Source organism: Schistocerca nitens, chromosome 5 (assembly GCF_023898315.1).
Source record: "Schistocerca nitens isolate TAMUIC-IGC-003100 chromosome 5, iqSchNite1.1, whole genome shotgun sequence".
Lineage (NCBI taxonomy): Eukaryota > Metazoa > Arthropoda > Insecta > Orthoptera > Acrididae > Schistocerca > Schistocerca nitens.
The window spans coordinates 743,835,330-743,847,675 of NC_064618.1; the positions used below are offsets into that span (position 1 = coordinate 743,835,330).

Consider the following 12,346-nt stretch of genomic DNA (forward strand, 5'->3'; position numbering starts at 1 on the left):
CCGTTCCACAGGACTACATCCAGCATCTCTACGATCGTCTCCATGGGAGAATAGCAACCTGCATTGCTGCGAAAGGTGGATATACACTGTACTAGTGTCGACATTTTGCATGCTCTGTTGCCTGTGTCTATGTGCCTGTGGTTCTGTCAGTGTGATCATGTGATGTATCTGACCCCAGGAATGTGTCAATAAAGTTTCCCCTTCCTGGGACAATGAATTCACGGTGTTCTTATCTCAATTTCCAGGAGTGTAGAAACAATATGACGAAGAGTTCGGTGCTGACTGGGAACAGGACTCCACACATACCGTTGTTGACTACACACAAAGAGACCTCAGCTACCGAATTTTTCTCCAGCTCGGAATAACATCTTGAACTTACAGTGATCTCGCAAGTAGTTCTGTGTCTCACTGGGAGTCAAAAACGTCACATATCGTTAGTGTTGACAACGAATGAAAATACATTAAAAATAAAAATTAATATCCGCCAGCAGATAGGTGTTCTCATGCTAGAGCTTGATAATACATAATGAAATCTTTAGTGCCGGGCCAGGATTCGAGCCCATTCACGCGCAATATGTGGAGATGTTGAGGAATCTGCAGTTTTGAATAAACAACAAATTTTAGCCGAACACTATTGTCACGAAGGGATCAAATTCCGCGTTAAGGACGGTCTCAGTAGCATTCCCAGTTCAGAACCAATTTTATCGACATACAGAAGCTCAGATAAAAGATGGAATAAGTGTTCTGTGAGCCTACATAGCGTTTGTTTCGTCACTAGAAATAAATAACTAGAATTAGAAAGGTTACTGGTGATAGAGTTTCTACATGTCGTCACTCCAGACTTTATTGTGTTTCAACCTAACGTCTACTTGGCAGAGAAGGAATATCATTTTTAATGTTAAATTCAGACCACAATGCCATTGTATCTTCTTCACTTGGTGTAGCCAGAAGAGAATGGAATCTGTCTCTCCCTATCTAAACTCATTGACAGAACTTGCAATCGAACCCAGACCGTAGATATACAAACATATCATCAGTCCAACAGACCAGCAAACCCTCTTCTCTGTGGCTCATTTTTCTATCGTAACGCCGTTGCGCCACACTGGTTGAGAATTCTGACACACAGGCTCGCTGTAGTAATTTGCAGCATGTTCAGTAAATTCATTTACTTGGTTGACCGAATCACCATGAACTAGCTGCCTCGGCTACCCAGTGCATACATTCGACTTCATTTTGTAATCACCGAAATAAAATCACGTAACTGCCACCTAAGCAGAACTGCCGACAGTGTAGGATGCAGAAATTTAAATAGGAAGTGCTTCTTTCCACTTGAGCTACTCTATTGCGCTATCTCTACGTTGAAAACGTCGTGCAGTGCAAATGTGGCATTTCATTGATAAAGTTTTGTATTCCTAGAAAGCCAAAATTTGCTTGTCAGCGGCGGGAAGAGGAGTTACCTGTTGTGCAGCATTGTAAGTTTTTCACCATTGCACTACGAGCCGAAAGTATTTTCTTGTGATTTCCTTATCGATGTTTGATCTGACTGCTTGTAGCTCTTTCAAAGAAGGGATAAATACGATACAGTCAGTGACACGAGAACTGCCAACCATAACAGACGCTTTTTCACAGGTCAGCGCGTTACCACAGAGCTGGCGAAGAAGTATGTGTCTTAGCTTCCTCTTACGAGATCAGTAGTGACTAGAACTCGTAAAACGCTATTTAAAGGACGAGATTAGTTGCGATTTCCACGTGCAACGTCTTTCCTGGGCTGAAAACCGTAAATTTACAATCTTTTGTTACACCTCAAGCGATAATAACTCAGATTATTCAATGGAAATGACAGGTAAAATCAAGTGAACTTTGAGGCTTAATTCCGTGCACACCAGGAAGTAACTCGTCGATCACAGAGTTGCCAAACATACGTTGCCTTGTTGCCAAATCACAGTTACACTACCAACAGGAGGAAGACTAACCGATGTGATCCTACAGTGGGCTGGGACGTGACCATAGTTGGCGTCTCCAAGTCGCGGCAACTACGGCCTGGAATACGTAATGTGTCTGATTCGCGTTTCTGTAACTAGGTTTAGGGACTGGAGCGTAGTTACTAATAAACTAAGAACTGACTGCAAACTAAGCATCATAAATCAGTAACTCTCATAGTTATTTTTATATTTCTTTCGTAAGTGTACTCAAAACTAAGAAACTCATTCACAGACGTTTTCGTGCCTCGCCGATAGTCGAGCGCAACAAACAAATAAAAATAAAAAAGAATTTGTGTGTGTGTGTGTGTGTGTGATAGAGAGAGAGAGAGAGAGAGAGAGAGAGAGAGAGAGATAAAAATCAAAAAGAATGAGAGAGAGAGTAAAAAATTGTTGTAAAGAGATTGAATCATGGTATATAAAGAAATCTTTCATTAAAGTGACACGTTCCACATCATTACGAAATATCGTTTTCATGATCTATGAAACAAGAATTGATCTAATCTAATCTAATCATATCATATTGATGACTAGCCATGAAGAGACATGAATTACCGAAATTTTTGCCAATACCAGTAACCAAATCTAATCTTGAAAATAAAAGACGACAATATTTGTAATAAACCAGGACTTCTATCAAGACCCTTTCGTCCCTGTTAACTAACCACGAAAGATGTCTCATATATCTCCATTCTGAAGTAACAAAGAGTGCATGCATTTAAAGATGAAGTGCATAATGTGAAGTTCTGTGACGGAGATACGAACCCAACACGTAATCGGATTGTTAACTAAGTAAAATGAAATGTTACGTATCGTTTTCTCTTACCAGCTGCTAGGTGTTTGAATCTAAAATAAGGATACAAACTTTTGTGCCTAAGCGACAATCTAACTGCACACCTACCGTGCATCCACGTATATAGCTTAAATATCAGTTGCTTCGTCACCAACGGTAAGATGTGTGCGTGTTTGACCAGAAATAACGACACTTATTGCGATTGTTGGCAACACATGAACAGACATTAAAAATGCACGTTAATTTTCACTAGCAAGCCGGTGTGCATGTGATAGGGCTTGAAATGAAATTATGAATATTTTTGTATTGGATCAGGATTCGGACCCACATACATAACTTTGGAGGAGACCTAGAGAAGATTGCAGTCTCGGGAAAAGGAACGAAATGATTGAACTATGCTGTTCTGAGAGATTCAGATCCTCGAAAGAGGATATACGAATTCGAAACACAGTCAAGCACCAAATTTTTCAACCTCTCTAGTTCAATCAACTACAAGTAAAATAAGAGCCCCGTTCCTCTAAATGGCTATCGGTTCATCAAATGATATAAAATTTTCTTATGTAAGTAAGTTTACTGGCGACTGTATTTCTGTTTACCATGACTTCCGCTATGTCATTTCCCAACGTAAACCGGCTCTGCCCAGTTAGTAATGAAGCAACGTGATGTTTAATGCGGGTTCTGGATTATAACGTCTTTCTCTTGAGGTTACCAGAGGTAAAGTAAATCTGTTTGTGCCTCTTAAAAGTAAATGCCTGAACCCACGCATTACCCCTGTGATGGTTCGTTCCACGAGACCATTGTGACCACATTTCCCAGTCCCAGGAGTGTGCTGTAACGGATGATGTGCTTAGCTTACAAAATTAGTCACGGAGGAAAAAACGCGAGTCCATTAAATGGTTAAGTAGAAGCAAGCTTCTGACGCGGAGATTATGCTATTCTCATGTCAGCAGGACTTAGTTCAAATTTAATATTCGCTTCTATAATGTAGGAAAGTATTTCACAGTTGGAAAACCCGCAACCGACTCATTGACCTTACACTTAGTCGCTGACCATAAAGTCTAGCTCAGAGTGACACCAGTTTAAACAACCTAATGTAGACAGTCAGTAAATTCTGTGGGTATGCAATGCATACTGATTGTAGAATTTAGTGGTGCTCTCTCTTCCACTTATGTATACAGTATGACTGACCTAAACGGGCCCTTCATCGTTGCACGCCCTGGGCAGTGCTACATCATACTGAAAACAGTAATGTGCTTATACTGATTATAATGATTACAAAATCAGGTAAAACGCCTGACAGTCAGTCAGCTTCACTTCCAGTCTATGATGCCTAGAAGAGTCTTTAAATCCTGCTGACAGCAGAATAGCATAATCTCCGCATCAGAAGCATGCTTCTACTTAACCATTTAATGGACTCGCGTTTTTTCCTCCGTGACTAATTTTGTAAGCTAAGCACATCATCCGTTAAGCACACTCCTGGGGCTGGGAAATGTGGCCACAATGGTCTGGTGGAACGAACCATCACAGGTGCAATGCGTGGGTTCAGGCATTTGTCCGAATCCTGATCCAATATAAAAATATTCATAATTTCATTTCAAGCCCGATCACATGCACACCGGCCTGCTAGTGTAAATTAACGCGCATTTTTAGTGTCTGTTCATGTGTTGCCAGCAATCGCAATAAGTGTCGTTATTTCTGGTCAAACACGCACACATCTTACCGTTGGTGACGAAGCAACTGATATTTAAGCTATATACGTGGATGCACGGTAGGTGTGCAGTTAGATTGTCGCTTAGGCACAAAAGTTTGTATCCTTATTTTAGATTCAAACACCTAGCAGCTGGTAAGAGAAAACGATACGTAACATTTCATTTTACTTAGTTAACAATCCGATTACGTGTTGGGTTCGTATCTCCGTCACAGAACTTCACATTATGCACTTCATCTTTAAATACATGCACTCTTTGTTACTTCAGAATGGAGGTATATGAGACATCTTTCGTGGTTAGTTAACAGGGACGAAAAGCTCTTGATAGAAGTCCCGGTTTATTACAGATGTTGTCGTCTTTTATTTTCATGTTTAGATTTGGTTACTGGTATTGGCAAAAATTTCGGTAATTCATGTCTCTTCATGGCTAGTCATCAATATGATATGATTAGATTAGATCAATTCTTGTTTCATAGATCATGAAAACGATATTTCGTAATGATGTGGAACGTGTCACTTTAATGAAAGATTTCTTTATATACCATGATTCAATCTCTTTACAACAATTTTTTACTCTCTCTCTCTCTCATTCTTTTTGATTTTTATCTCTCTCTCTCTCTCTCTCTCTCTCTCTCTCTCTCTCTCTATCACACACACACACACACACACACACACACACACACACACAAATTCTTTTTTATTTTTATTTGTTTGTTGCGCTCGACTATCGGCGAGGCACGAAAACGTCTGTGAATGAGTTTCTTAGTTTTGAGTACACTTACGAAAGAAATATAAAAATAACTATGAGAGTTACTGATTTATGATGCTTAGTTTTCAGTCAGTTCTAAGTTTATTAGTAACTACGCTCCAGTCCTTAAACCTAGTTACAGAAATGCGAATCAGACACATTACGTATTCCAGGCCGTAGTTGCCGCGACTTGGAGACGCCAGCTATGGTCACGTCCCAGCCCACTGTAGGATCACATCGGTTAGTCTTCCTCCTGTTGGTAGTGTAACTGTGATTTGGCAACAAGGCAACGTATGTTTGGCAACTCTGTGATCGACGAGTTACTTCCTGGTGTGCACGGAATTAAGCCTCAAAGTTCACTTGATTTTACCTGTCATTTCCATTGAATAATCTGAGTTATTATCGCTTGAGGTGTAACAAAAGATTGTAAATTTACGGTTTTCAGCCCAGGAAAGTCGTTGCACGTGGAAATCGCAACTAATCTCGTCCTTTAAATAGCGTTTTACGAGTTCTAGTCACTACTGATCTCTTAAGAGGAAGCTAAGACACATACTTCTTCGCCAGCTCTGTGGTAACGCGCTGACCTGTGAAAAAGCGTCTGTTATGGTTGGCAGTTCTCGTGTCACTGACTGTATCGTATTTATCCCTTCTTTGAAAGAGCTACAAGCAGTCAGATCAAACATCGATAAGGAAATCACAAGAAAATACTTTCGGCTCGTAGTGCAATGGTGAAAAACTTACAATGCTGCACAACAGGTAACTCCTCTTCCCGCCGCTGACAAGCAAATTTTGGCTTTCTAGGAATACAAAACTTTATCAATGAAATGCCACATTTGCACTGCACGACGTTTTCAACGTAGAGATAGCGCAATAGAGTAGCTCAAGTGGAAAGAAGCACTTCCTATTTAAATTTCTGCATCCTACACTGTCGGCAGTTCTGCTTAGGTGGCAGTTACGTGATTTTATTTCGGTGATTACAAAATGAAGTCGAATGTATGCACTGGGTAGCCGAGGCAGCTAGTTCATGGTGATTCGGTCAACCAAGTAAATGAATTTACTGAACATGCTGCAAATTACTACAGCGAGCCTGTGTGTCAGAATTCTCAACCAGTGTGGCGCAACGGCGTTACGATAGAAAAATGAGCCACAGAGAAGAGGGTTTGCTGGTCTGTTGGACTGATGATATATTTGTATATCTACGGTCTGGGTTCGATTGCAAGTTCTGTCAATGAGTTTAGATAGGGAGAGACAGATTCCATTCTCTTCTGGCTACACCAAGTGAAGAAGATACAATGGCATTGTGGTCTGAATTTAACATTAAAAATGATATTCCTTCTCTGCCAAGTAGACGTTAGGTTGAAACACAATAAAGTCTGGAGTGACGACATGTAGAAACTCTATCACCAGTAACCTTTCTAATTCTAGTTATTTATTTCTAGTGACGAAACAAACGCTATGTAGGCTCACAGAACACTTATTCCATCTTTTATCTGAGCTTCTGTATGTCGATAAAATTGGTTCTGAACTGGGAATGCTACTGAGACCGTCCTTAACGCGGAATTTGATCCCTTCGTGACAATAGTGTTCGGCTAAAATTTGTTGTTTATTCAAAACTGCAGATTCCTCAACATCTCCACATATTGCGCGTGAATGGGCTCGAATCCTGGCCCGGCACTAAAGATTTCATTATGTATTATCAAGCTCTAGCATGAGAACACCTATCTGCTGGCGGATATTAATTTTTATTTTTAATGTATTTTCATTCGTTGTCAACACTAACGATATGTGACGTTTTTGACTCCCAGTGAGACACAGAACTACTTGCGAGATCACTGTAAGTTCAAGATGTTATTCCGAGCTGGAGAAAAATTCGGTAGCTGAGGTCTCTTTGTGGTAGTCAACAACGGTATGTGTGGAGTCCTGTTCCCAGTCAGCACCGAACTCTTTGTCATATTATTTCGAGATCAAACATGCTCCCATGTCGCTGCTGGTGCAACAAACCCATATTTAACGTTCGTTTTCTGTAGAGTATAACAGCGGTAGGTGCCGGATTGGTGTCCTGGGAAGGAAAAAATTAATGTTTCGTCTCGTCATTTCAGTTAAAACATCTAGCTACTGCCGAGAAAATCAGATATGTGACAGTTGATTGTGCGTCGATATCTATCCGATTAGGTTCTGTATTCGAATTCCTGTCCAACGCAAAGCTTTACCTCACGGCAATTCAAGTGGGTTACTTGTGAAGAAGCAATATTTAAGACCTCTCGTAGTTCGTTAACAGGGACAATAGATGCTGGGTAGGAATTCGCGTCCATTAAAAATGTTTGCGTTATGCGATTTAAAGTTGATATTTGCTAACTTATACTGTCTAAAATCGAGGTATATCACTCTCTGTATGCCTAATCATGAATGACTGTTAGGTTCTGTCAGTCACGAAATCTTTGCTTAGTCTGCATGACCTGGGTTTGAATCCATATGCAGAACGAGACGGTTCGTCGTGTCATTTGAAGTTCATACATATTCTCAACTAGCTGGTCATGAATAACTTTAATTTTTAATCTCATTTTGTGTTAAATAATAAGTACGGTATGTTACTTTGAAGAGGAAATCATGAATACGACGAACTTACTACGTGCAATACCTATCTGACGTAATAATGAGAGTGGTAACATTTCAGGTATGTCATTTATTGTAATAAATGTGAGCTTACAAGCCTTAAGGACTGTCTTATCTCTGAAAAGGTGTTCTCTGATATTTGTTGTATCGTGGTATTACTTTAGATCTTGAGTTATTGCGATACAGAGCAGTGTTTTCTAGTGGTGACTTGTTGGGACCATTTTCAATAGTCAAACGACTGTACCAAGGAGCGATTAGAGGACCTGCTAGACAGCTGCGTTATGTGGGTTGCATGCGAATCAGGCGAAATGCAATTCATATCGTTCGGATACTTTGGAGCATGACTGTACCATGCCAACAGTAATTTATTGTATCTCCCATATGGAAGACTGAGCATAGAGTCGACACCTGTAGCAAGAGAGTATTAAGAAAGAATGATATGATATAAAACTGAAAAAGAAAAATGTTTATATAACCACAGGTTGGAAATGCACCATTGCAGAACGACCATCAATCATCGAAGAGTGCGCGAAAATGTGTGCAGTTAAACTACAATGCTCTAGATAGTAACTGTTATGCCAAAGAACGCAGTAAGTTATGAAATTAGTTGAAGATAATGGTTTAAGATGAGCGGTCATAATGGGACAAATTTTAAATTTCAATTCAATGCTGCGTACGTTAGACGCGAATTTCTTGTAACGTTTACTGTGTAAAGCCTGAGTAGTAAATCAGCTACGTTAAACGTATCGTAATACCATGATTTTGTGAATATAATAGTCTATAATACAGAATCAAAGCTCTGTTGATATAATCAACAAGAGGTCTCTATTTATTTCAAATGGTTCAAATGGCTCTGAGCACTATGGGACTCAACTGCTGTGGTCATCAGTCCCCTAGAACTTAGAACTACTTAAACCTAACTAACCTAAGGACATCACACACATCCAATTCCCGAGGCAGGATTCGTACCTGCGACCATAGCAGTCGCACGGTTCCGGACTGCGCGCCTAGAACCGCGAGACCACCACGGCCGGCTCTGTTTATTTACACTGACGAAAAAAACTCATCACAAAGAAGGTGTAGGTGTGTTTCTACATATGAGAGAGAGAGACGATGTGTAGTAAGTTTCGCGTCAGTCACATAAGAGTGGGGCTAGTAGCGCAGTTACTTGAATACAAATCACGTTGCTTTAAATGCACGCTATAACGGTCGTGAGCCTCAGGTGCCTTTGAGATTGGATGTGGTGAGTTGATGTTAGTCAGCAATGTCTTTAAGGTGACAAAAACGCCCTTATCAGCACCTCACTGACTTTGAACAAGGTCGTGTAACAGGGCTACGAGATGCTGGGTGTTCCTTCTGAGGTATTGCACAAAGATTTGGCAGGAATGTAACCACTATACATGACTGCTGGCAGTGCTGGTCACGAGAATGTACGGTCACGAGAAGACCGGGCTTCGGACGGTCACGTAGTACTAGCGTATGGATCCGGCGCATCGTAATAGCATCCGCAGTAGGAATTCGAGCAGGAGTTGGCCCCATAGTGACAAATCAAATTGTTGCAAACAGGTTACTTCAAATGTAGCTCCGAAGCAGCCACCGTGTAGAGTGCGTTCCTCTGACCCCAAACCACCACCGTTTGCGACATCAGTATCGTGGAGGGCGGGATGTAGGTCCGTTGTGTTCTCTGATGAAATCCGGTTCTGCCTCGATGCTAATGATCGCCGTGTGTTGGTTAGGAGGAGCCAGCTTCAGGGCCTGCCACCAACCTGTCTGCATGCTAGACACACTTGATGTACAACAGGTGCAGTGGTCCGGGTACGATTTCGTACGACAAAAAGGGCACTTTCGTGGTTCCCCACACAACCTGACTGCAAATTTGTACATCAGTGTATTAATTCAACCTGTTGTGCTGCCATTCGTGAACAGCATTACAAGGGGTATTTTCCAACAGAATAACATTCTTCCACATACAGGTGTTGTACCTCAACATGACCTAAGGAGTGTCGACATGTTGCCTTGCCCTGCTCGACCACCGGATCAGTCGAGCACATGTGGGACATCATCGGACGACAACTCGAGCGTCATCCACAAACAACATTAACCGTCCCTACTGTATATTGACCGACAAAGTGCAACAGGCACGTAACTTCATCCCACGAACTGACATTTGGCACCTGTACAACACAATGCATGCACTTTTGCAAGCTTACATTCCACATTCTGGTGGCTACGCTGGTTGTTAGTGTACCAACATTTCACATTTGCAATCGATTATCTCGCGCTTGTATTAACCTGATCTAGCAACATTAATCACTTAAATATGTCACATAGAAGGAAGTATCCTCGAATTTTCATTACTCTACATTAATTATTTGTTAGTATTTAGCCGGCCGAAGTGGCCGTGCGGTTAAAGGCGCTGCAGTCTGGAACCGCAAGACCGCTACGGTCGCAGGTTCGAATCCTGCCTCGGGCATGGATGTTTGTGATGTCCTTAGGTTAGTTAGGTTTAACTAGTTCTAAGTTCTAGGGGACTAATGACCTCAGCAGTTGAGTCCCATAGTGCTCAGAGCCATTTGAACCATTTGTTAGTATTTCGATTTTTTCCGTCAATGTATTTATCGTAGGGAGACAATAGCAAATATTAAGACACCCATATAACTTGCAGTTATATATTTAAGGATTTAGGCACAAAGTGAACATGTTTAAATTCTGAAAATTAATAACTCAATAATACTAAAAGGGAAAAATATTACTACAAACTTGGGACTGTTAATTAAAACTGATACATTTAATTAGAGTTCAACATCTAGTTCATGAAGGCAGTTGATAGCCAAGTCCTGGATACTTTCTCAGAGGCAGTCTCTGACAATATGCTGAACGGTTTCTTCTTGGGCAACATAGCCGCAGGCTGACGAGTTTCGGAGAATTGCAACTGATGTGACCGTTCTTATCCTGTTCAGTATTGTCCACTGACATCTCTTCAGATCAAATCCTGGTAGCCTGGCATACGGATCTTGAGTAGCTTGGTGTTTCATTGTTGCATCGCTTCATCTCTTTCACCACTCTTTTTGAAGTCTAACTTCTTACTGTTTCTTCCGTTAGGCCACCGTGGGGGAGGATAATTTAATACTGTATGAACTGGAAGGTCTTGGTGCTAGATGAAGTGATGGAGCTTCCTCCATTCTCAAAAATGGTTCAAATGGCTCTGAGCACTATGGGACTCAACTGCTGAGGTCATTAGTCCCCTAGAACTTAGAACTAGTTAAACCTAACTAACCTAAGGACATCACGAACATCCATGCCCGAGGCAGGATTCGAACCTGCGACCGTAGCGGTCTTGCGGTTCCAGGCTGCAGCGCCTTTAACCGCACGGCCACTTCGGCCGGCTTCCTCCATTCTCGACTGGTTGCTTCTTGGCGTCGCAATTCAGATGGTGGAATATTTCTGATGGTGCGCAGCCAAGGGATCAGGCTGAATTTTAGTGTACCCACAGCAATTCTCAGTTAATCATTCATAAGGATGTCTAGTTTCCTTGTATGAGGACTGAGTTGCCACACTGAACACAATATTTACCTACAGGACATACTAACTTCAAAGCTGCAATCCGTAGAATGGATGCTTTAGTACCCCAGGATGTGCCAGCCAGTTAGCTTATGAAGCTGTTTCGGATCTTTAGCTTTTGGCTAGTGTTTTCCAGGTATCTTTTATATGTTAAAGATCGAACGAGTGAGACACCAGGGGTATTTAGGCTGGAAATATCTTTTAATCCTTTATTGACAAAAGTTCACATCGAGCTGTTGGTTTGCAATTCTTTTAGTTAAGTAGAATGCGCAGACTTCTGTCTTGGCTGTGGTTGGTATGAATGTCGATGTTTTGTAATATGTGTTGAGACTTCCTAAGTAAGGTTGAGTGCTACTGATAATGAAATCTAAGAACACATTTTCTGATTTTTTTTAATATGTAGAGAGCATTGGAACTTTAAGCTAACAAGTATGATCATTGTGAACAAAGAAAGCAGCGGAAAACAAAAATAAAATAGAAATTTAATTTCAAATACAATTTTTTCTCTAACCACGTTCTTTACAGATAATGCCCGAAATTTCAGCCTCCAACATTGATACAAAGTTTATATCGTCGAAGAAATGTTTGGTGCACCGACCCAGAAATTCCTGGCATGTTGCGAATAACTCTTACGGACAAACTTCCGGTTTCTCGTCGCTAATTAGCTGCCTCTGTAATGGTCGAAGCTTCACAACGGTCGGTTTCCGATCTGTGTTTATTCGGAAAGTTTTTCTCCATGCCACGGCCCTTACGCTACTCAGACTTTATCGTCAGCTTGTTTTCCTCCAGTCTGTACATGTTTCTGAAAGGATCAGTACATTTCGTGAACAATGTTCTTTGTAAATAATATTAGTCATCTTCTGTACTGTTTCATTCCCGTATTGTTCTTCAAACTGCAGGAGAACGTAGTAAATCGAGTCAGGAGGCACTAATGACTGACATAC

The 12,346-nt window shown here is 41.1% G+C and overlaps 1 protein-coding gene across 1 annotated transcript in view; it reads left to right on the plus strand.

Annotated features, from left to right (window-relative positions):
* The window catches only part of LOC126260692 (thioredoxin domain-containing protein 2-like), a 90,077-nt gene extending 79,074 nt beyond the window's left edge, over nucleotides 1-11,003 (plus strand). Inside the window, exon 3 of the mRNA XM_049958028.1 lies at nucleotides 10,944-11,003. Within this exon, the coding sequence (XP_049813985.1) occupies nucleotides 10,944-11,003 (60 nt within the window). The remainder of the gene's footprint in view (nucleotides 1-10,943) is intronic.
* Nucleotides 11,004-12,346: the final 1,343 nt, after the last annotated feature.